Source organism: Lontra canadensis, unplaced genomic scaffold (genome assembly GCF_010015895.1).
Source record: "Lontra canadensis isolate GAN:19392208 unplaced genomic scaffold, GSC_riverotter_1.0 scaffold12, whole genome shotgun sequence".
NCBI classification, from domain to species: domain Eukaryota; kingdom Metazoa; phylum Chordata; class Mammalia; order Carnivora; family Mustelidae; genus Lontra; species Lontra canadensis.
Window position 1 is genome coordinate 8,271,988 of NW_022631006.1, and position 26,241 is coordinate 8,298,228.

The following is a 26,241-nucleotide window of genomic DNA, read 5'->3' on the forward strand; positions in this document are numbered from 1 at the left end:
GCTCATTAATATGCTACTATCCATTGAGGCACATTTTGTGCATGATAAACATCAACACTGACTTATTTGTATTCAAAACCTAAATGTTGTAAAACAGGTCTGGTGATTATTTAGGTTTCATGATGGATACAAAACCAAAACCAAAAACAAGAAAAATGTGTACAGCATGTCTCCTGTATCTAGATGTTCATTAAGTTGTTTTTTTTTTTTTTAATTTATTTGAGAGAGAGAGAGAAAGCGAGCATGAATGGTGGGGAGAGGCCAAGAGAGAGGGAGAACCAGATTCCCCGCTGATCAAGGAGCCAGATGCCAGGACCCCAAGACCATGACCTGAGCTGAAGGCAGACACTTAACCGACTGAGCTACCCAAGCGCCCCTGTATCTAGATGGTTATTATTCTGTGAATTTTGATATGGCAAAGATCAGTTTTTCTGAAAGCTACGTAGAGCAAAAACATAATGGAATAGGATTTTCTAATAAGAATTATAAATACTTACATAATGTGATGTTTGTGTTCTTCAAAAATTTATAGCTATTTAAAAGCTTACCCTCGTCATTTCCAGATTTCAGCTAAAGAACTTCTATTTGGTCATTCGGCTTCAGTAACATGTTTGGCAAGAGCAAGGGATTTCTCGAAACAGCCCTATATTGTTAGTGCTGCTGAAAATGGGTAAGTAAGATGTGTGCAACTTGGTGACCATCTCTGTTGCCTCTCCCTTTTTAAAACCAATGATGGGGTACAGAATTCTGGGGCTGAAGGAAATCTTAGTGATTATCGTGTTCCTTTTAAATAGAGGAAAATTTGGACTGTGGATGGAAATTTGTATCATGATCCCAAGGAATGTGATCAGTGCTATGTCTCCCAATTTTACTCTTTTTTTTTTCCTTGCTGGATTAAGGCCAAAATAAACACACCAACCTGTGTATTGGGCCTTGTGTCAGCCTCACTGAGTAAAGGATAATGACAAATGCCACCTGTTGTAGAATTGAAAACGGAAAATTCTGGGTGCTTGTCTTTTTTCATGTAATAACTCACTTCGAGCTCGTCAGCAAACCTATCCAAGCCTTCATTGTTTTGTAAGACAACTCAGCAGTTATAATCTTCATATTATACACTTGTCTGATATCATTATTGGAGAAGCAGAGGAGAGGCCTCAAAGGTAAGAGGGATGGCAGGGGGTGGCAGAGAGAAGGGAAAACATAGACTGTGATTTAGACGCAGTTTCATGGAAGCAAGGTTTATTCCAGTGAAATAGGACTAAACTGTAAGAAAAAGCCTGACTGATGGAAGAACTACTATGAACCAGACTGTGCTGATGAGTTCTTTGCCAAAGGAGACTCAGGAATGCAGAATTGATGCGGCATGCATTTGTGAATCAGGGATTGGATTACTGGTTGAAACAAGAGAACCCCCTCCTTTTTTTTGTTTTTAACCTGAGGAGAAAGTACCGGGCCCTGAACTCTGAGAACCAAAAGAATAATGAGTGTCCAACTTGAAGAAACTGAATAGTTTAACAAAATGCCAATGAAACGGATATCAAAGAGGTACCTATTCTCATGGCTTACAGCAAAGCCATCATTGTTAAACTTAGAGAGACTGTACTGTGGATGAGGCTAGAGTGAGATGCTCTGGTACATTCTTTTCTTAACAATTGCTAGGGGTGCTGGGGGTGCTGTAGCTCCTGCTACACAAGCTGAGATATTTACTGCCAGTCTAGAGAATTTGGAAGATGGTGATTTTTTTTTTTTTCCCTGAGACTACCTGGAGAACTGAGCAAAATTAATTGCTAAATGAGAAATAGCTCTGGAAAGTAACTGAATTCCAACCTGAGGATTTTGCCCATGGTAGTGTAGCTCCGAGGTTAATGGACATGTTCTTGATGATCAGTGAATTAAACTGTATGACCCTGCATATATGATTATTAAAGAGCCAAGGAGTCTAGTTTGAATTTGGTGACTTGAATTTTCTAGAATTCTGTTCCTTCAAGATGCAAAACTTGCCCTGCATCTGTAAGATACTTTTAAGGCAACATCTACATTTTAGCTACTGTGTATTTAACAGATCCTAGTTTAGTCTACTGGAAGTTATTAAACTTACTAGGCTTGGTCCATTATGTCCCAAACAATAATGATTTTTTAGCTTTGAAAAGACTCAGAAAGTGACTGTAGACTTAGCATTTCTGCTTCTAAAATGTTCAGAGGGGACCCAAAATTACTGTGATTCAGGTTTTCTCTCTCACTTTTTTTTAAGATTTTATTTATTTATTTGACAGACAGAGACCACAAGTAGGCAGAGAGGCAGGCAGAGAGAGGGGAAGCAGGCTCCCTGCTGAGCAGAGAGCCTGATGTGGGGCCCGATCCCAGGACCCCAAGATCATGACCTGAGCCAATGACAGAGGCTCAACCCACTGAGCCATCCAGACGCCCCTCAGGTTTTCATTCTTTTTCTCAAAGTATTAGTTCATCAGTAGGCATAAGTCATAAATTCAGGAATCCCAGTGAATTCCAGGATGACTGAAAGGAAATGCATACCTGGAAACCTGAGGTTGAAGCAACCACCAAAGGAAAAGAAGATCCTGAAAGTGGTTAGTGGGAAAAAGCAGATTATTTATAATGGAATGTAATTAAGCTGCCTTCTCAGCAATAAAATGAAAAATGGACAGCAATGAAATATTTTCAAAAAGTTGAGAGAAAATATCTGCCAACTTAGAATTGCACATCTAGCAAAAATATGTTCCTAAAAACAAGGTCAAAATAATAATGTTTAAGACAAACACTGAGGGGCGCCTGGGTGGCTCAGTGGGTTAAGCCTCTGCCTTCGGCTCAGGTCATGGTCTCAGGTCCTGGGATCGAGCCCCGCATCAGGCTCTCTGCTCAGCAGGGAGCCTGCTTCCCTTCCCCTCTCTCTCTGCCTGCCTCTCTGCCTACTTGTGATCTCTGTCTGTCAAATAAATAAATAAAATCTTTAAAAAAAAAAAAAAGACAAACACTGAGAATGCTCAGTCCCAGTAGGTACTCTATTAGCAGCAGAATTCTGAATGATATTCTTCAGTAAGAAAAGCAATGATTTGAGAAGGAAGAGCGGAGATGGATGAAGGAATATTGAACAAAACCAGCAAATTTTTAGAAAGTGTAAATAAATACAGACTAGTAGGCAACAAGGTTTATATTTCTCCCATGCCCTGCTCCCATATATATACACACAATCCTCGTCAGCAATTGCATAGGATAGGGTAGTGACCAGATTCCACATGTTCTGGTGTTCTAGAGGTGGGTAGAGCTGTTAATTAACTTTAGACTTTAAGCTTGATGTACACGTTGCTATTTCCAGGGTAGCTGCTAAAAGAACAGAGAGAAGAAATAAAAATAAAAGAAATAGAATACAGAACTTCCAACTTGGAAAAGAAAAAAGATAATGTTATTTAATCCAAAGGAGACAAAAATAAATGGGGTAAATGGAAAGCGCAAAATAACATAGTTGAGATAAACCTGACTAAAACCATAATCTTCCCAATTATGTAGAGGGACTGAGCCTTCTAGTTAAATCACAAAGATCGTCATACAATTTAAAAAACAAAAACCGCAGAAGGACATAGAAAGGTTAAAAGTAAATGGATGGAAAAAAGATTTATCAGATGAATACTGACCAAAATAATGTTGATATAGCTGTATAAATATTTTATATTAATAAATGCACATAGTAAATAATACCTTAAGGCACAAAAGCCTTGGCATTGATAAAGAGATAAATTAATATTACTTATTAATAAAACTTTCAATCAGCAGCAGGAGATGAGACCAGAGAGTTAGGCAGGCACCCAGTCTCAGAGTCTTCTAGAACAGTGTTCCTCCAACCTGAGCTTGCATCAGGACCACCTGTAGAGCTTGTGTGAACACAGATTTCTGGGCCCCACACCCAGAGGTATGGGTTCAGTAGATCCCGTCTGGGGTTCAAGAACTTGCATTTCTAACATGCTCCTTGACAAAGCTGAGGCTGATTGTTCAGAGAACATACCTGGGGTAACGAGTATCCTACAGTGGGGGCCGGGAGAGAAAGTGTGATGTGAAGAATGACTTGGGAAACTCATTGGCGATGATACCAGTTATGAGGATAGGAAACTAAGGAGGACAGGTGTTAGGCTTTATTATGAATATGAGGAGTGTGGAGACTCCCACGTCATCCACACAGAGAGATATCTAATAGCTAGTTACATAGGGAAGTCTAGAGCTCAGTGAACAGGTCTGGGCTTCCAACATCACATACATGGTACCTGAAGTGATGGATAATTCACCCAGAGAAAGTGTGGAATGTGAGAATGTAAGAAAGCTTAAGACAAAAATCTTAAGGAAAATCAGCATTGAAAGCAGCAGAAGAATGGAGCCTGAGAAGCCTGATGAAATCCCAAAAGTATAATTGAAGACCAGAGAAAAGAGAGTTTGAAGAATATAGGGACTTGGATTAAAGATGACAAACCGTGTTTATCCTCTCTCCTTCTAGATGTTGCATTAAAATAGAAATCATAACAGTTTTCATAAGCACACAAATATAAGAATAGGAAGGGCACCAAGAGGAAATAGTGTATTTCTGAAAGTAGAAAAATGGACGGAAGAATGGTGACTGATCTGTTTATCCACTGGATGAATTTTTTATTGAGGTGCTGAGGTGAGGATGTAGAATTGAATAAGGGGGAAAAAAAGGCCTTTTCTCCAGAAATTTAGTGGGAATTTAAAAATTTTTGTAACTTTATATGTTGTAGGTATTTTCTCCTGTGTTCTTAAGGAAATTAAAAAATCAAGAATTTAAGAATTTTGGAAATTGTTAAAATTTTTTATAATTAAAGGTGACTTAATCTCTGTAGAAATGTTCGGAATAGTATTTCAAAAGGAAAAGAAGAATGTACATTTTAATACTCAACTTTCCTGTGTTCTTATTAAGTATGTAACTTGCAAGTTTCGGCTAAAATGTCAGTGCTACTTTTGATACACAACACATTTGCTTTCTTTCCTTAAAAAGAATTGATAGGCAGAATCAGTTTTTGCTTTGTGGTATTTTTGTATTTCTTTTTCTTTTCTTTTCTTTCTTTCTTTCTTTCTTTCTTTCTTTCTTTCTTTCTACTTTAAGATAGGAAATAAGATGATAAGAAAACAAATAGGGAAAGCATTAGAATCCAAGAGAATTTAGAAACATAAGCATCACCAAGAGAGCTTTTACTGATGCCCAGGCTCCAACCTTTGAAAATGTGATTTAATTAGCAGGGCTTAATGTCTGGGTTGGGTCCCAGATGTCAGTATTTTTCAAAAGTTCACCGATAATTCTCATGTATAGCCAGTTTAGAACCACTGGTTTAGAGACAGACTTATCTAGCTAACCAACCAAGAGCTTTGCAAAACCCATATCCCAGGACCCTAACACAGAGCCGTGGAATTAATCTCTCTATGGACAATTTTTGAAATACACACAGGTGATACACAGCTAGAGTTGAGAATCATGCTAATAAACTCTAGTTCCTTGTGAAGCTAAAATTTTATATTAAGAGCAAGTTAAGGTTCTATTTTTTTTTTACCTTTGACACGATTTTCTTACCTTTGAGATATAGTATTTCAATTTCTACGTCTTCCCAGTTTTATTTTTCATACACACACACACACACACACGCACACATTTCCCCCTTGTTTTATTGAGTTTTCATATTACCTCAAATCCTTTTTTGGAATACGGTCAGATATAAACAGAGAAAAAAAAATTATGAATACTTTGTTTCTATATCCAGAATAGGGTTTCTCAACCTGAGTACTAATGACACTGGAGCACCAGAGAATTCTTTGTTTAGCATTCGAGGTTATTAGCAGCATTCCTGTCCTTTCCCCACTAGATGCCAGTAGTGTGTTCCTGGTTGTGACAATCAAAAATAACTCTTGTCATTGTCGAATGTTCTTTGGGGGGGCAAAATTGCCCCAGGTTGAGAACTACTGATTTAAAGATTGATTTCCAGTGCTTGACCAGAAAAACAAAAAAAATCCAGCAAACACTAAGTCCATCCAGCATTTACTATTATTAATTCATATCTTTTGCTTCTTAATAGGAGATTCTCCCTTAAAGCCATTAAAGCGCTCGCTCACTTATTCTTTCATGGGAAGTTTTGCTTATTTGTTGAAAATGACAAAACTGAAAGAGATTATTACCAAACAACTCTGAAACAGCCATTCTGGTTTTTGTGAACTGAAATCATGTAGATTTAAATTGTCCTATGCTGGACAAGGTATTTTGTTACTGCATTTTATAATTTTATGTACATCCTTGTAACATATGGGAAAGCAAGCCAGAGTTGTCTAAACAATGAGAATTTTCTGTACATGTAATGGCAAGGGTGATTTCAGCATTTCAGGGTAAGCAAAGAAATAAACCCTATCAATGATAGACCAAACGTAGCCTCTTGGTGGCACTGTTTATTTTTATAAAAATGATACCTCAGCTTCAGAAGATGCAGCCCTTGATGCATTATGCTTTTCAGAATATGTAGTTTAAGTTCAGTGAAATAAGCCATTTTCAAGAGGATGCAGTTTCCATAGAAAGATCGTGGCACTGTCTAACAGACTGTGATAACTGGATCCACACAATTTGTTTTAGGTCAGGTTGGTGCTAGTAAGGTTTGTATGCTGGCGGCAGGGTGTAATTACCCAAACAAAAAGACACAGATACAGTATGTCATCCCTGCTAATGTCCACAACATTTTCTTGCTCAGTAATCTGTAACAAAAAGCCACATAAACGATCAGGTTGCATTTAAGTGCAGCACTAAAGAAAAACTTGGTGACACAAAAATTATTTCAGCCAATTGAGTAGAAATGACAGAGAATAATACAAAGTTATCTCTCCTAGGGAGATGTGTGTTTGGAATGTCACCAACGGACAGTGCGTGGAGAAGGCCATACTTCCTTACAGGCACACTGCAATTTGTGTAAGTACCTTCACTTCCTTCAGAGCATTTTTGGACTTTCTGGAACTCATTTAGAGCATTTGCTAAGCACACATTTAAAGAAATGACTTTTCTTTGATTTTTATTTTGTCCCTGGAGTAGAATAGTGTCAGTTATCATCTGTTATTTTGTCATTTTTCTTCCCCAAAAGTAACTGTTCAAGATTGGTTTTTTGTGGGGTTTTTTTGTTTTGTTTTGTTTTGTTTTCTGATTCATTCTTTATTTCAGTATCTTTCTAACATGGACAAATTTGAAAGACAATTTTTAATTTTTTCTTAGTTATACTTACAACACACACACAGAGACACACCCATAGAAAGATTTGCTTTAATGTCATGCTATTTAATAAAGCAAAAAAATTTTTTTCTTCAATTTTAACCTTTTTTGAGTGAATACTTTCATAATTCCTGAATTTCTTATTTATGAAAAGGTAACAGAGAGTATCACTGTACCTTTATAATCATTTCCCAATATTTAGAACAGATTCTGGCTTTTGGTAGATGGACTCCAAGCATAGAGGTGAGACATTTGTGTTTTACCAATGGTGCTCACAGTGTTTTTTTGTTTTTGTTTTTGTTTTTATTTTACTCATTGCTTTTGGCATTGATGACTTGTACTGCAATATTCACAAACTCCTTTCTGGAACCAGAATTTGCCCAGTGAAAGAATCTGTCAAGGGCACAATATATTACTCAATCTTTGATAAAAGCTACTCTCAAAACTTATTTGGCACAAGAATTCCTCACACTTCAAACACTTTTATTTCTTTTTAACGTATAATAATGTTGCTAGGAGAAGGAACCTGATTTTTTGTTGTTGTTTAATTCTATATAGCACTCTGGAAATTAAACAATTTTGAGCTTTCCATAACTAGGAATAAGATTCTTTCTTCCTAAAAGATCCCCCTTCCTCCAGAAAAATGGTGAATTACAAACAAGATTAAAGTCCCGAATCAGTGCTTCAAAAATATGGAATAACTGAACTAAAAGAAATTTTATTGCTATTCAGTAGCAAGTAAATACTTTAACTGAATAGATACTAAAACTGAAATCTAGAGAAGTCTTCACCAAAGCCCAAATTATATTAATTGCTAGTGATAATTAACTTTTTGCTTTGAATTCCATTTTCATAGTATTACCACTGCTCATTCCGGATGACAGGGGAAGGCTGGCTTTTGTGTTGTGGAGAATATCAGGATGTTCTTATCATTGATGCCAAAAGTTTGGCTGTTATTCACACTTTTATATCATCTCAGTCTCCTGATTGGATCAACTGCATGTGCATTGTTCACTCCATGAGAATTCAAGGTAATACTTGGGTGTTATATAACACTAAGAGAGTGTCTATAAAAATACCACCTTTGAAGGATTTGTTAAACAAATGGGCAAGAATTCAGAATACTTCTTTAAGTTTACCTGTTCGTGGGGACAATTCTCTAAGCCAGACCAAGTAAACTGAGAACACCCATGCCAGTGGTTCGAGTCATTAGAGAGTCAGCAAGAGGTCAAGATGAAATGAAAAGAGGAGACAGTTTCCATGACCGAGTTCATTGGTACACTTCAAGAGTGACAAGAAGGCATCTGTTGTGGATTAATAAGACTCTTGGAACTGTTGCCTTGCTGTGTCTTCTGCATGTAGTAGAGAATTCAGATTCTTTTGAGGGAAAGCTGGCTCCTTACTTGTTTCTGAAACAGGAAGGTGTAATATTGACAACATAATGATCTTCAATGTAGTTCTGCTCTTAGTGGTGTTCTTCTAATACATCTGGGTCACTTCGATATTTTAAAACAAATTTAAAACATGATCTAAAATGTTTATTTTTTATAAAAATATAAAAATTAAAAAACCCAAGGCTGAATAATTTCAACCTATGTAATCCTGCATAATCCTTAAATGATTATGCTGCAGTCTTTACAGGAACCAGTTATAACGGCGGTCAGCTTATATAGGACTTTTCTTGTTTTTACAGAAGATTCTCTCTTGGTGGTATCAGTAGTAGGTGAGCTCAAAGTCTGGGATCTCTCTTCATCGATCAACAGCATTCAGGTTGGCTTGTGAAACTACTTTTTATTCTCTGATTTCAAACATATTTATTGAAATTTTTTTAATTATAAGGATGTTACCCATTCATTGTTAAGAGTTCAAATAATATTGAGGCACCTGGGTGGCTCATTTGGTTAAGCATCTGCCTTCAGCTCAGGTCATGATCCCAAGTCCTGGGATTGAGCCCCAAGTAGGACTCCCCACTCAGCAGGGAGTCTGCTTCTCCCTCTCTCCCTCTTCCCTCTGCATCACCCCTGCCACCTCGTGCTATGTGCATGCACTCACTCTCTCTTTCTCTCTCAAATAAATAAATAAAATTTTTAAAAAAGTTCGAATAATGTAGAAGTCTATAAATTTTATCTCCATTTATTTCTCCATCACTCCTCCAAGAGGTGGGCATTAGATTGTGTCCTTCCAGTCTGTTGTCAGGGCATATACCAATATTTTTATTTATACACACACACGTTTCACAGGCACCTGGGCGCACACACACATTGGTTATGTTTTAAAAGAAATAAATAAATCTGTCATAGAGGAATATCTTTCCGACCTTGACAGCAGAAAGAAAGATGCCTTTCTTCTGAGTGTATGTGAATGGTCGTAGGGAGATGACTTTGAATGTCTGGGGTGTCATGTGCACTGAGAGTCCAGTACATTTACCTGCCCCCCCCCACCTTCAGCATCAGGCTACTAGTTGAGGTGGGGGATGAAAAAACAGTCATAGTATTTATGCTGATGATAACATTGTTTCAGCTGCCCCATGCTCTGAACTCTCCTTTGGAATGTCTTGGTTTGGGAAGCCTAGGAATTGTGGTAGCATAATGAACCCAAGAAGCACACACCAGCACTATCAGAAACTTACTGCGAATATAGTATTCTAGGTGTCGTATGCTGGCCACTCTTTTGTGTTTTGGTTTTTTTTTTTCAAAGGATTTTATTCATCTTTCTGTTTTAGCAATTAAGGTACTGCCGGTTTTCTCTTCAATATTTTTGTTTTGTTTTGTCTTATCTTTCTGCCATGTCTGAAAATTAGAAACTTACTCGTATCTTTACATTCTCAGAACCCAATACAATCTCCACTGAATGTTTGTTGAATGATTATATGAGGAATCCTGCTCATAGTTTCCTTTGCAAGTAACTTCTTAGTTCAGAAAACTCAAAAGGAAACTGAGGTAGTTTTTTATAAAAATGATGTGATCTACTTTAGGTGTATATTGGGGCAAGTCTCTCATACAGTCATGAATAAATTACCTAGAACTAGTACTAAAATGTTCTCACTCCTTTTGAAGGAAAAACAAGATGTCTATGAAAAGGAATCCAAATTTCTCGACTCCTTGAACTGCCGGACAATACGATTTTGCACATATACGGAGAGACTTTTACTGGTGGTATTTTCTAAATGTTGGAAGGTATTATAAAATAACAAAATAAATACCAGTGATATACAAATGTATATACAAATGTAATTTTTTTTTGCTCAATGCAATAATTTTAAGAATTTGATTTAATATGATACAAACTCTATCATAATATCAGAACACTTTTTTTTTTTTAATCAATTTTCTTCTCCCTGCACTCAGCTGTTTTGCTACTCCGGAGATTATATATCTAAAATGTATTCTAATTTTATTAATAACGAACTATTATGATAGTGATCATTTATCTTTAGATTATTTGTAAAATTAGAACTTTAGAAGTAAAAGTTTAGAACTTTAGGACTAAAGAGAACTGCACTTTAAAACTGCACTTTAGAACTAAAAAGAAAACTAATACTTTTCACCTACATACATTGATTTTATTTTTAGACTTTTTTTCTTTTTCCGTTTAGTCACTACATTCATTTTTAAGGAATAGAGTCCTTTCTTGTGAATGTAGTCACTGATATCTCCAATAAGAAAGAAAAACTGAGTCATTATTTCATCCGATGGCATCCCTTTTTTCTTTAATGTTCCATATTAAAGAAACCGACCTTAATATAAATACAAAAAAATAGGTACCAGTAAAATATCTTGATACATGAGTCCAGTGTGTCCTGTTATTAATATTTAATATATTGTTGTGTTAACACTGCCATCTACATGGTCTTGATAAGCATACTTTATCTTTCATCTCATTGGCAGGTTAGATTAGGAGCTTTTGTTAATGTGTGTCATTAATTTTGTATTTTAGGTTTATGATTATTGTGATTTTTCCCTCCTGCGGACTGAAGTTAGCAGAAGTGGGCAGTTTTTTGCTGGAGGAGAAGTGCTTGCTGCTCACAGAATCATCATCTGGACAGAAGATGGTCACAGTTACATCTATCAGCTGCTGAACAGGTGGGCTCAGATGGGAGCGGCATACAAAACATTCAGGTAGAAAATGAACTTTGGGAGGTTTATTATGGAAAACTCCCCGCATGCCGCCCATGATCAAAAACCAGAACAAAACAACTTTGGCACTCGAAGATTTACTCTGGGCTTGGTAGGCTTCAGCCTTTGTATAAAACAGCAGGGGACGAAGGAATGAGATTAACCATGTATAACTTGTACAGCTGGTGCTGGGTTTTCAAAAAGTCACTTGTAATTATTAACCCAACAATTTCTAACTAGAGTTTAGAAACTTGAATGGTACCATCCGGCTTTTGAAAGTGGGAGGAGGGAAAAAAAAAAAATGAATAAAGAACCCCAAAGTTCTAAACTCTGCTTTTTATTTTTCTCCATGCAGTGGGCTTTCCAAAAGCATATCTCCTGCTGATGGAAGAGTGCTTAAAGAGACCATTTATCCTCATTTACTGTGCTCTACTTCTGTGCAGGAAAGTAAGGTAATGCAAAGGCAGAGTAACTGTCTCAAAACTGTTTCAGTCCGCATCTTAGATAAGTGTTGCATTGTAACAGAGTCGGACTTGAAAAAGTTGAAGAATCACAGCAAGTATCAATGAGAAAATCAAATCTGTTAATGGGTACTGAAGAGAAAATGTTGCCTTTGAGAAATGTATTTTTTAAAGTCTGATTAAACAATATATATTTATTATAGAAAAATTGCCAATGTTAAAAAAGGAGGAATGTAAATTCTTAATTTTGCCACCGTAAATATTCACAAGGGGTATTTTTATGTGTTTACGTATTTTAATCAGGAAAATTTCAAATATTTTAAAAGTTACAAGAATAATACAATGATCACTCATCTGCCCTCTCCCTAGATTCCCAAATTGTCAACATTTTGCCATATTTATTCTCTCTTTCTACACACACATACACACACACACACACACACACACACACATTTTTCACTGACCGTTGGATAAATGTCTTGATACAAAGTTATTATCATTTTGATTTGTCTATTCCAATTTTTAAACTTTATCAAATGGTTTATATCCTGCTTTTTTTAACTCAATATTATCATTTTTTGCATATATTTAGCTCTTCTTCTGAATAAATTTTTTTGCTCAAACAATATATTTGTGATTCCTGGCAGAGCTGAGGATATAATTGTGTATATTTACTTGAATGAATTATATTTCTAACACTCTATGGAGCCTGAACATTTAAAGTTATTTTAGTAATGCTAACCAAAATGAGGTTTTTGTTGTTGTTGTTGTTGTTGTTGTTAACCTATGGACTTGGTCATCAGTTAATTATCCAAAGAAGTATTTTGTGGAGAATGGAGGAGTTTTGGATTACTGATGTGTCAACCAAGGAAGCATGTTATTTTTTATAAGTGAGGGTTTGTTTAATTAGGTAGCATTGCTGTTAGAGATCCTGTGGTTCCATGATTTTCCCTTTAACATATCTGTAAGGTTTTGTTGCAAAAACTTGATTAAGCAGGTGCCGGCAAAAAAGCAAAACTCTAAGTGACACCGAGGTATAGGCAAACTTTAGAATAGTGGCGTTGGGTGCTATTTCTAAAGTCATTTGTCAGTGGCAATCAAGTCTTGTTTTGCTTTGGTCATAAAAGCAGTATTGTGGCTTACTCAGAGAAGCATTTTTAGTTATTTTTTTAAAGGACCTGCCTGCCCATTCTTTTAGTTCCAGAATGCATTTCTTATAAGGCAGTTTTCCCTAAAAGCTAAAATATGAGTAGTGTCCTTTAAGAGCTTCTAGTTAACTCCAAATATCAATGCTGTACACAGCTATGCAGAAAAAGTAAAGCAATAACAAATTAACTTAAAAATACTATTCTTAGGAGAAGCCATCTTATTTTGTTCCTCAAAATGTAAAGATGTAGATTTATGGATCTTCTATCAACAATTCTTGTTTAGACAACCATTTCTTTATCTTAAAAGTGGTAAGTATTTAAAAGCCAGTGAAATGTGAGACTAGAATAATCAGAATCTTAAAGAAGCTGGTCTGGGGGCCCTTGCATGACTCAGTGGGTTAAAGCCTCTGCCTTTGGCTCAGGTCATAGTCTCAGGGTCCTGGGATTGAGCCCAGTATCGGGCTCTCTGCTCAGCGGAGAGCCTGCTTCCCCCGCCTCTCTGCCTGCCTCTCTGCCTGCTTGTGATCTCTGTCTGTTAAATAAATAAATAAAATCTTAAAAAAAAAAAAAAGAAGAAGAAGAAGCTGGTCTGCCCATCCTTATGCCATTGCTTGCCCTTTGTCTAGCCAAGAAATTGAAGTCTGACATTATTCTCCTTATTCCAAGTATCCCCAATTTTCACTAAATATAAGACTTTTGAGTTTCTCCTGTAGTTAGAAGGTTAACAATTTGGTGGCGGGGGGAGTCAAGTTTGATAAGTACAATGAGTTTAGAAAAGGGTATTCTATAAATATGTAGTATTAACCAGACTCTTCTTTCGGAAATGATACCAGAGAATTAAATCTCAATGTTTGATAGTAGTGGGTTTTCAGAATTAACATTTGTGGTGCTAGGAACCTGTCTGCTGATGGAACTGTAGTAACAAAATGAGACTTCCCCTTCCTTTCAGTAGTTTGTGAGAGTCTCCCTAGCTTCAAACCACAGCTGATGATCACTGAGACCCATGACAGGCGTCCGGGTTATTGAGATGAGGTACTGGGCTTTCCAGGGTCTTGACTATGGAGTTACTCTGCAGTGCTGAGGTGGGAGTAGCTGGGATAGAAACAGCCTGAGGCTCGCAGACAAGGAATATGGGTGCATGAACTAAGAGTAATAACAACGATAACGATGTTGGGTAACTTTTTGTCCGAGGCCTTATTATTGTCAAACAGACAGACTCCTTCATTTACATGCATTCCCACCATGACCTCGCTTTGAAATGGATGTTCAGAGAGGAAATTCCTAGGATTTGAACTTGTTTTGTCCAGAGTCTGGCCATGGGACTTTGGAGCAAGTTTCTCAGTTGTCCTGAAAAGTGGGTAATAAGAATGGTTAATATTCACTGAGTATGTACCAAAGGCATGGCACCATTCTAAGCACCTCACCTTTAGCAACTCATTAATCCTGACAGCAATCCCATATAATAGGTGCTTTTATTAGCCTTCTTTCATAGTTAGGGAGAATGAGACACAGAGAGGTTAAGTGAATTGTCTAAATCAAGTAATTGGCTCTTTTAATAGAGTTAGTATGTGCTAAACTGGGATTTGAATTCAGGCAGTTAACTCAAGAGAACTCACTCTTAAAGACTATTTTATTACCTCTTGGAGGTACTCCCTCTCGGACGATGGGTGCTTCTTGGGGTGTGTATGGGGTACCGTGATGAAAAATTGGAATTCATATGGTGAGGGGCTCTGAGGAGGTTTTCAGGTGAATAGCAGAACTGGAGAAAGAAACTCTGGGAAGGTTGAGAGCGGAAGTGACAATGAATGGGTGTGAGCACGTGAGGGCAGAGGGGATGACAACAGCCCAGGAGTGTGAGCCACAGGGGCAGTGCCCCAAGCTGGGAGGGCAGGTGCCTGCTACCTGTGACCAACCTGAGTAACTGGGCTCCCTCTCTGGAGCTTCTTATATCAAAAGCCTGAGGGAGTTGGACTAGTCATTGCTAAGCTTCCTCAAGGTCAAGGGTGCCTAAGAAGCCAGTTTACCCAAATTTTATCAACAGCATTTCTAACACCCACAAAAGTGATAGCCTGAGAAGTAAAAGACTCCAAAGTGCCTTCTGAATCTTTAAAAGAAGGAAGGAAGGAAGGAAGGAAGGAAGGAAGGAAGGAAGGAAGGAAGGAAGGAAAGGAAGAAAAGAAAAAGAAAAAGATTTATTCAGAGAACTGACTTCATAGGAACCGTTTTCTCTTCTGCAACACATTCATTTTGGTAGACAATAGAAGTCTTGCTTGCATGGTCTTGGATTCCTTTCTTTTCCTCTTCCTGCCTTGGTTTTCTTATATCCCCAATAGGAATAATAATAATGTTTACTTACCTTGTTGCTTTGTTGTGAGGATTAAATACAGCAGTGTTTTGACCTTTATTATTCTCTACAGATATATTATAGAATTTTTCCAATAATACTTCAAAGTCCTGACCTTCAAGCCTATTTTTTGACTAGGAACTATCACTTTCCTAGACTTCTTTAATTCTAGCACCAGCAGTTGGCTTTCTTTCCAGGGTGCCTTTTACTTGTAGATCAAAAGAAGGGTTTGTTTTTGTTTTTATAATCACCTAATCATTTTGATCCCTTGTGCAGAATCTCTGTATGCAAGTCTGCCCAAAGAACATGTATACTGCACCAAAGTACTAGAAAGATTCTAGACTCCTTCACTAGTAAATGCATATCTTCAAGAACTCTGGTGCCCACTATTCATACTCTACCTCAGCAAAGTTATAACTCTATGTGCATAAATATACAACATATATTAATATAAACTATGACTATATTTATTTATATTAATATAATATTTGTTTCTTTGTTTACTTATTTATTTATATGTTATGGACTCATTTTTATGTGTGCCCACTTAGGTATTTACAATCAAATATATTAAATCTGAAAAATAGCCAAAAGAAAGTAGAGAGCATATTAATAAGACAAAATTACCATACAAGCATTAGCTGTTGCTATTTTAATTGACAACTGGAACACAAGGGGCCATGAAAAAATCAGGCCTCCTTAGTGGGCAGTAGAATATGGTCATGAAGACATGGACTCTTGAGTCAAAATTATTGGACTTCAAAGCAGGATGCCATCTGTATTACTTTGAGTAAATCAATGTCTTCACTCCCAGTTTATTCATCTGTGAACTGGAGACAATGATAGTACCAACTTCACAGTATTAGTGTAAGGATTATTTAGTTGAATGGATGGAAAGCCCCTAACAGTATGGGTCATACATACACAGAACATGTTTAGTAAATGTTAAATATTCTTATTAACTCTTAGAAGTCTAGCTGATAATTTTGCTTCTATTTTATAAAAACTTTTTGTCTTGAGTTAGAGATTATTTCACTTAAGTTACTTGGAATTCTTGAAAGACCAGGAAACAAATGGAGTCAGTTTTGTTACTCTATGAAGTCTTATCCCTCCATGTTAAACCAGTGGTTGTCATTTTATGTTTAAATGATTTTTCTACAAAAAAGCTAACTTTTTTTTTTTTTTTTTTTTTTTGGACCAGAGCCTTTCCTTTGTTATGGGCTATGTGAATGAACGGAAAGAGCCTTTTTATAAGGTACTTTTCTCTGGAGAAGTCTCGGGAAGAATTACTTTGTGGCATATCCCTGATGTTCCTGTATCCAAGTTTGATGGTTCTCCTAGAGGTAAGACAATTTCCCATCTACTTCTAATCTCATGTCTTCTGAGAACGAATTCATAATTAATTCAATGTTTTTCTCATTTGAGTTGCACGAGGCTACAAATAAGACAAATTTTCTCATGTACCACTATGCATTAGAGTCAACACAAAGGTAGGTATAAACGCTTTTTGTTTTTGTTTTTGTTTTTGCTTTTAGAAAGAGAGTGGGAGGGGCAGAGGGAGACAGAGAGACAGAGAGAGAGAATACCAAACGGGCTCCACACCCAGTGCAGAGCCCAACTAGAGCTTCATCTCAGACCTTGATCTCAGACCTTGATCTCATGACCCTGAGACCATGACCGGAGCCAAAATCAAGAGTCAGGCGCTTAACCCACTGAGCAGTTAAGAGTTGGATGCTTAACTGACTGAGACACCCAGGCGCCCCAAACATGATGTTCAAAGATCTTGTACAATAATACAACCAATATAATTCAAATTAACATCAACTTCACAGGAATTCTGTTTTACTGAAATGAAATGAATGCTTGCAATATCACTGTAGGATAGGCTGATACACCATACTCATTTTTTAATTTGTCATGCCCATATCCTGTATCTTTTCAACCAATTTCTCTATTGGTATTATTATGGCTGCTTGGAACTATAGGCACAGATATAAACTTGGCCACTAAAACATTTAACATTTGCTTATTTTAATTTTTCTTAGAATACAAAATTGAGATTATTCGAGTAAACATTATTGTGGAGAACCTTCAAACTCCTGAGACCATGTGTCCCAAATTGAGGAACACTGTCTTACTCTTTTTCCCTTTTTCCCCAAATCATTAAGTCATGTCTGTCAATGCTTGACTGGGGTACGGCAGAAACAAGGTCCTCAATACTTGAATTTCTAAGTGCAAGTTTCCACTGTTTAACAAATTCACTGGTATAACTTTTAGTGTCTTTGTCCCAAATGTTTTCAGAATGGTTCATGTTAGTCCTAGGTTAATAAGAAATGGATCAAAAAATTAGATGTAGAACTTGGTACAATGTATGCAGAAGTTTCTCACAAGTTCAATTTTAAGAGTTAAAATAATACCACGCCCCTGCTGAGGCCACCTGAGGGTGAGCCTAGGATTTCTCACGTAGGTTCCACTGCCAGCAGCAGAATTAAGTAAGCATCTACTTAATCTTCTTTATAATTAGAACCACAAATATCTATGACAGCACTCGGTGCTTGTCTCAGGTTTGGGCTCTCGGTTTTCACAGTCACTGTAGCATGTGTGCTGCAAGGCCAGGGGTCTCTTTCATAGAGAGATAAGTTGGCTTTGACTTGCCCTCTTTGCTCCTGAATCCAAGCTTCTCTCCCTTTCTGAGCTTACATGAGGCCCAGTTCAAATGGTTGGGTGGCAAGCTATACAAAATGATAACCCGTGTTCTTGGTACTAACAGATAATTTCCTGGGGGTCTAGTATGATTTTGAGATATTCATACTCTTGATATTTAAAGAATACATTTCTTCCATTTTCCTTACATAACTAATAGACCCCCAGTTTTCCTTCTTAATGTTGCTGAGACACATAGAGAACCTGTGACATTGGATCACCACTGTACATCACTGCAAGACTTTCTCAGTTCTGTTCAGTTGACTTAAGTCTAAAATGAATGCACCTAAAATGAATACACACCTATTCTTCTGAGGCTCCTTGAAGGCCAGACGACCAATGAAATAGCATTTGGAATAAAGGCAGCAGATGACAGGAGAACTCTTCTGTGGGTGGCCAAGCCACTGTTAAGATGGAGAAAGAACCTCTAGGTACCCCCAAGGGATGATACCTTGAGAACATTTTCATTATCAGTGTTGAATTTATAAACCCAAATTTCCCTTTTTTGTGTGTTTTCCTTTTAGAAATACCCATCACGGCCACCTGGACCCTTCAAGATAATTTTGATAAGCATCATATCATGTCACAAAGTATTATTGACCGTGTCTCTGGGACTGGAACAGTGGGAGTCACTTCATCAGAGTATGTTCCAAGTCTTGATAAACTAATATGTGGCTGTGAAGACGGGACAATTTTCATTACACAGGCTTTGAATGCTGCCAAAGCAGGACTTCTAGAAGGCGGTTCTTTATTAAAAGGTCGTTGAATTTTATTTAACCCTATTTATTTAATTTACTTAAGCTTCAACTTTAACAAGCTGTACTAAGAAGATTGCCAAGCTTAGAAAATTTGCTGACATTTGCTAATTAATGTGTACATATTTTAATATTTAAGTTAAAACATCTATTTTTTTAAGTCAAGGTTATACAACGAGAAATATGTTTCTCTTCTTCCTTGATCTTCCAGCTCCCTTCAACAAAGGCAACTGCTAATAAGTTTCTTTATACCCTCCTTGAAATTTCTGTGCATATACAAATATATACCAACATAGCAATATGCATTCTTTTAATAATACTATACAAATAGAGGCACAGTTTATACACTTTACTGAAATCTCCTAAAATGTGTCTTAATAAAATATTTTGGAACACATTCTTTATGAGTTCCACATTGCACACCCACATTCTCTATGAGTACCATTTAAATAACTAATAATAATCAAATTTTAATTTTTAAAAAATCTCCCGTTAATGGGTATTTCATTTTTTCTAGTCTTTGGCTACTGGAGGCAATGCTGAATTTACTATCTTTGCACATACATGTGGGGATAGCTATAGTATTAATTCTCAGGAGTAGAATTACTGGATCAACAATGAGTATTTTTAATTTTGAAAATATATCTAACATTGTTCTCTGTATATGGGTGTCCACTAACAGCCTATAAAAATGCCTTTTTCCTCACACCTGAGCCAACTTTGTGTGCTATTAAACTTTTTAGTATTTGCCAATTAGGAGAAAATGGTATCTTCCTGTTCTAATTTTTTATTTTTTTATTAATGAAATGTAAATATGCTCTTAAACATTTTTGTGCATTGCATCAGTGAATACCTATTAAATAAATACTGTTGTGTGGTAAGTTGTCTCATGTAAAGGAAGGAATATACAGGAAGCGATTGAGATTTGGGGATGTGTAGATAAGTCTAGTATTTTTTAATGCATGGATCCTACTAGACTGCAAGGTCCTTAAGAGTAAAAGTCAGATCTCACCTTTTAAGACATATCCTGTTACTGTTCTCAGCTTACTTTGGCTACTTACTAAATGTTACTCTTATATTCAGTGATTACCTAAGAGAGAGGAGTGAAAGCAACGAACAGAGGACAGGTCATATACTGCTACACAGCTCAATGGCTGCTATGAAAAGTTAGTAAAAATCTTAAGACTGTAGTACTTTTTATCTAGGCTGATTTTTTTCTTATCTATAAAACCAGCACCAACCTACATTTGACCGGAGCATTTTAATTAATATTCATCTTGGTTTGCTTAGGGATGTAAAGTGAGGATGTGCCTCACAGAATAGAAATAACTAATGATTCTTTAAAGGAAGTAATAATGATTCTTTGGGATTCTTTTTCAATTTGAGTAAAGAAGGTTTGTGGTCTATGGTTTTCTTTTCTTTTCTTTTCTTTTTTTTTTTTTTTTTTTTTTTTAAGTTTTAGCTAATGATAATATAAGAAGCAGTATGAGAACTGGGCATCAGTAGCCCTGTGTTCTAGTACAAGTATGGTATGCAATGCCCACATTCCCAACAAGTTCCACACACCAGTCTTGTGTGAAGTAAGTGCTATTATTATTCCAAGTTTTTCATGCACAGTACCTGTGACTTAGAGGGGAAAAGCAATTTGTCATGGTGACCCACCTGGTAAGGGACATACCTAGAAGACTAAAGCTGGATTCATGTAAGAGCAGAACTCTGCTCTCAAACATTATGCTGTGCTTTTTTACACTTGTATTCCGGTTGCTTAACTTTTCTGCACCTCCGGTACTTTTTCTGTAAAACACAGAGATTGAACAAAGTGATTTCTAATATTTTTTAAGGCACAAAGTGTTCTGTGAAACTTTGCTTTTCTTTTATACTAGCCTTGGTTATGCGTATTGAAAGGGCAGCAGTGAAGTCCTGAGATGAATTTTTGTAGAAGCAAAATGTATGAATTGTTCGTTCTTTTAAAGTATCCTTTGCTGTTTGATGGCACTGGAATTGGTGCTAGCTAATTTTGGTGCTTGTTAACTTGCTAACTAAACTAACATTGGTGCTAGCTAACTTGCTAACATCCTTAAAGAATGGGCAGACTTCGAACAACCAGTCTTCATCAAAAGCTTGACCTAGCTTATGAGGACGTTCTTACCTTTTGAGATGGCCCAAGGGTTGTTCATTCGTTTGTTCGTTTGTTTTTTAACCAACTGCCTAGCTTTAATTATTTATATATTTTCTTTGCATTTATATTTTATAAAAGAAAATGTTAGAGCTATTTCTTGAGCAAAATATTTTTTTTTTTATTAGTTGCTGTTTGATTGTTTTCCAGAGTCCCTTCCTTACAAAGTTCTCAAAGGCCATCACCAAAGTGTTACTTCATTACTTTATCCACATGGTCTCTCTTCAAAATTAGACCAAAGCTGGCTTGTGTCTGGGGATCAGGACTCATGTGTCATCTTGTGGAATATCTTTACTGAAGAAATTTTGCATAAATTCTTTTTGGAAGCTGGTCCAGTAACAAGTCTTTTGATGTCGCCAGATAATTTCAGAGTAAGTTAAGACAAAGAGTAAAACATACCATAAATTGAAAAGTTATATAACATTACAGAATATTTTTTAAAAATTGGGGAAATTAACCCATATTCCCACAGAAAAAAGTTCTATGTATGCATAATACAACTGGATAATTTTTATGAATTCCTTTCTAATTTTTATATGCATTACTATTATTACAATTTATGCAAGCAAGTTGATTCTCAAGCAAAGATTTTGTGTTTACAAAAACCAGTTAATTCTTTTACTTTTTTTCCCCTAATTTTATATCTTAATCTTAATGGAATTTTCTTTTTTATTTTTTTAATAATTTTTTAATAAAAGTAATAAACACTCAATGTAGAAACAATTCAAATGTATAGGAATCTATAAATTAGAAAATAACATTTGCCTTGAATAATTTACTTTTACTTGAATAATATACTTTTATAATAATAGTTTATATTTCCTTTTTCTTAAATTGATTTTTTTTTTAAGATTTTATTTATTTATTTGACAGAGAAATCACAAGCAGGCAGAGAGGCAGGCAGAGAGAGAGAGGAGGAAGCAGGCTCCCTGCTGAGCAGAGAGCCCGATGCGGGGCTCAATCCCAGGATTCCGAGATCATGACCTGAGCCGAAGGCAGCGGCTTAACCCACTGAGCCACCCAGGCACCCCTCTTAAATTGATTTTTGTTTGCTCTTTCATTTGTTTAACAAATTTCTGAGCATCTACCTTGTGCAAGACAAAAGGAAATACTTTCCAGTATAATTTTCACATGTCATATAAACTTAATTTCAGCTTCCGCAAAGCTGACATCTTTGTTAAAATAATGAACAATCAACTTCTGATTTTCCTGAGTTTGTCAGTCAGTTGATTGACTTGTCAAAAGTATTTCTCTGTAATAATAACATAAAAAAAATCAGTTGCAAGGTAAACTCAGAGAAAACTTACACTGTATTTTTGTAATAAGACATAATGAAAGAAATACTTCAGTAACACAAATGATGAAACAAATCAGAGGAACCAAGTGAAGAGACTAAAAAAAGGCTTCCATATGGTGATTTGGGATACTTTGTTATGTCTTTTATTCCTGAAGTTCCTCCTGTTTTTTAAATCATTTTTTCTTTTCCCTCAAAGCTCCAGGACAATAGTCAAATCCTGACCCCTTTTACTTCTGCCTCAGTCATAAATGACTTAACTCCAAACCAAATAAAAAAGGAGTTTATTGAAAGGGCATAAGAGGCAATATTTTAGACATACGAAACAAACCACTACAGCAAGGGCCCCGTGGAATTTGAACTTAAATTCAGGAACGAAGGTTACTTACTCTTCAAGTCCCCTACATCAAGAGTCTGTTTTCTGTGATTTCTCCTTTCTCTTGCTTCTACCTATGACCTCTTTTAGCTTTTCAGTTTCAAATGAATGGAAAAGAGAATCTGATTGACCGAGTGTTGATCTCTACTATATGTCGACCTCTAGCTGTAGGATCTGTGTTCACGTATTACGTGTATGTTCACAAGTTGTATGTATGTGTATGTTTCCTTAAGTACATTGGGCTCTCTGTTCTAGAGGCTGTGGGTTGTGCAGGTTCTCTAAGAGGTAATGGGAGGCAACGCCATCTGCCCTATTCTACAAGTGCAGGCTCCCCATATAGCACACCTGCCATTTTGTGATTTTGTTTCTCCCCTCAGGATTTCTGTAGTCTTCTTAGAATGAATTAGGAAAAATAACTTGCTCCCCAACACCCCACAGAAAGAGGTCAGTAACGGGCACAGGGAGATTCTCAAGGGATCCCAACTGATGTTTTAAACACAGCAGCTGAAATTCTGGCTCACTGCCCTCGTGAAAGTAGGAGCATCCACATAGTGAAGGGGTTAGAAAAGAAACAAAGAGGTGGAAAAGCCACTACCCAGCCAACCCTCCTCCCCTCAGCCACCCCAGCCACCCCCATCACCAGCTGACTAACACAGGGCCCTCTTGGTGAGGCACAGACCTGCCCTGTAAACTCCTCCCAGATTAGCCTCGCAGCACCCAGTGTGGATGGTCTTTGTCCTAAACTGTGTTCAAGGTAACCACATGCTGACTTTTTAAAAAGTATCTTAATCTTTGTCCTGAGAGCCTATTTTTGGTCCTTGTATCTTTGAAGCTGTGCATTCAGTCAGAACTATCTAATGCTTACCTCTTTTAGATTGTGTCTACACTGAGTTTCCTGTTTGGATTAGAATCTGAATAGTTCTGGGAACAGCACCAAATCACATTCTGAGGCTCTAAGTGGAAAATATCAGCTCATGATACCCTTGGGCCTAAGCTTGTGTCTACAAATAGCTTCTTTTTGTGGCAACAAATTAGTTCTGGGGTTTATTTTATTCTGCATTATTTCCGATGGCTGCCTCACTGCCTGAATTTGCTGAGTGACGGTGAAGTCCTTCATTTATCTTATAAGTAGATTTGGCTTGGAATTCTCCTTATTCACTTGTGTCTCTTGACTTTTCCTAATAAGTTGTTGAATTTCAAATCTACGCCGTATTTAAAGCTCGTGTTCACAGTGTTCTGTGAAGAGATCCTGTAGAAAGCAAAAATGTCCTTTTGTAAATGGTGTTTAAACAAAATATTTTTATGTTACTAGGGGAAAAAATCAGATTTAGTGTTAAGGAAAGCATTTGATTATTTACTTACAAATAATGCCATTTTTTGTGGGGTTTTTTTTTCCCCAACAGCTAAGAACTGATCAGGTAATTTGCTGTGTGTGCAGTGACCATTCCGTGGCTCTCCTTCACCTTGAGGGAAAGAGGTGTCTCCTTCATGCCCGCAAGCACCTTTTCCCTGTGAGGCTGATAAAATGGCACCCAGTTGAGAATTTTTTAATTGTTGGATGTGCAGATGACTCCGTTTACATCTGGGAAATTGAAACAGGTAAATTGGAATTTTACCCCTTTCATTCTTTCTATATTTATGCATCAAAGCATTTGGCTAGGCAGAGGGTTCCAGAGAATCCTGCTTTAACCTTTGGTTGGGCTGCATTTAATGGCTTCGGTTGAAAGTGTGTGTGGAAAACAAAACACAATGGCCCAAGTCAGATCTTAACCAACTGATGGTTCGCTGACAGAGCAGTGTGCAGGAATGAGCCGGATATTTCTGGAAGCTATAAATAAAAACATAAGTTATCTACGTTAATTATTAACAAGAGAGAAATTTAGTGTCCTACCAGTCTCAAATTATCATTAAATTCTGCCTTCTTCAGCATACTCACCATCTCAGCAACATTTTGAGCTAATTGATGATCAGTAATAATGGAATATAATTAATTACAAAACTCCAAAAAGTTGAGTCAGGGAAACTGAAAACTGAGTGGCTCAATTGAACTTTTGATGTCATAGTGTAGAGAATGTACAGTGTGAACCTTAAAGTTTTCAAAAAAGTTTTACTCTGTAATTTAAGATTGAGAGTAACACATTTCAGGCAGATGCTTGGAACTTATCAAATACAGCAAGGTAATTAATGAATGTGAGTCGGGAGTGCGCCTAAGAGTATATTTTACTGAACCCATTGCATGATTTTTATTGACTAATCAGTGGTGGTTTTATGTTGGATATTATTAACAGACTGGATAGTTTATAGTATGCTAGTTTAGAGTCATACTTCACCAAAATAATTGCTATTTTCTTTACATTTGACTTTGGTGTGTTAATGATGATGACTAATGTGCTGGTGGATGGAGGGTATAGTGTAATTCTGCCTTACATTTGTACCTTGCGTTACAGCTTTGATGGCCTCCCATGTTCATTTCCCCTTAGATTATCACAACTGCTAGGGTGGTGGAAGAGACTTTATTCCCCATCTTATTGATGAGGAATTTGTAACTCTGATTTGTAGGTGCACAAGATTATATTGCTAATAAACAGTGAACCAATCTGAGGGTCCCATCTTTCTTTGCAAAATGTGCACAAAATTAGGAGAGTTTTAGAATTCTTAGTTAATCTATCAACCTGAGTGACACTTGGGTTTAATGGATAAAATGAGCTCTAAAGCCTGGGCTTGTTTCCAGGACCTGTTAACAAAGACTGGCCTCAGGCAAGCAACTTGACTTCACAGCATGTCCATCTCTTCATCTATGAAATGGGAATAATGATACCACCTTCCTGTCAGGATTAAATTAACTAATACTGACCATGCTTGTAAACAGTACCTATAGGTGCTATACCTTTAATAATAGTAAACTATTATTAATATGATCAAAGAACGCAGCAAAATCTTGACTTCTTCTTGTGGAATCCAAGCCTGTAGAACAAGTAAATGTGTGCTGTTGCATTGTTTTCAATTGTGAAATTGTGAAGACTTGGTAATCAAGCATATTTTTCCTAGAAAGTAGAATCTAGTGAGAATAAAGAAATAGCTGAGAACTGACAAATGTTTACAGTTCCATTGCCCCATCAGGACACCTTTCAGCCCATGCATCTTTTTACTTACATATTGTTTGATGGGGTGGGCAGTAAAGGAGGGAAGCCAAAGCACAGTACTTTTTTTTTTTTTTTAAGTTTTATTTATTTGGGAGAGAGAGCAAGAGTGTATAAATGGTGGGGAGGGGGAGAGGGAGAAGGAGAGTCCGCTGAGCAGGGAGTCTGACACAGGGCCGAATCCCAGGACCCTGGGATTGTGACCTGAGCCGAAGGCAGACGCTTAACCGACTGAGCCATCTAAGAGCCCCAACTTCTAGTACTTCTTGAAACTGTATTTATTCCCACATTTTGTTTTAATTTTATCATTTCTTTTTATACTCCCCAATCCATAACCAAATATTACAGAACATTTGAAAAATACAGAGAAAAATAAAGAAAAACAAATAATCCTGTCCCACTTCCTAAAGATAACTGCTATTAATATTTTAATCTACTTTCTGCCAGACATCTTTCTATGTCAATAAATAGATGCCA

General features: G+C 36.7%; 1 protein-coding gene across 3 annotated transcripts in view; it reads left to right on the forward strand.

Moving 5' to 3' along the window:
- Window positions 1-26,241, forward strand: part of WDR72 (WD repeat domain 72) — a 215,291-nt gene that overhangs the window by 35,516 nt on the left and 153,534 nt on the right. For all 3 annotated transcript variants that reach the window (XM_032856425.1, XM_032856428.1, XM_032856427.1), the window contains 11 exons: window positions 564-670; window positions 6,880-6,958; window positions 8,109-8,283; window positions 8,946-9,022; window positions 10,309-10,428; window positions 11,189-11,334; window positions 11,723-11,819; window positions 16,522-16,663; window positions 18,548-18,781; window positions 21,105-21,325; window positions 24,028-24,223. In XM_032856425.1, coding sequence (XP_032712316.1) covers window positions 564-670; window positions 6,880-6,958; window positions 8,109-8,283; window positions 8,946-9,022; window positions 10,309-10,428; window positions 11,189-11,334; window positions 11,723-11,819; window positions 16,522-16,663; window positions 18,548-18,781; window positions 21,105-21,325; window positions 24,028-24,223 — 1,594 coding nt within the window. The remainder of the gene's footprint in view (window positions 1-563; window positions 671-6,879; window positions 6,959-8,108; window positions 8,284-8,945; window positions 9,023-10,308; window positions 10,429-11,188; window positions 11,335-11,722; window positions 11,820-16,521; window positions 16,664-18,547; window positions 18,782-21,104; window positions 21,326-24,027; window positions 24,224-26,241) is intronic.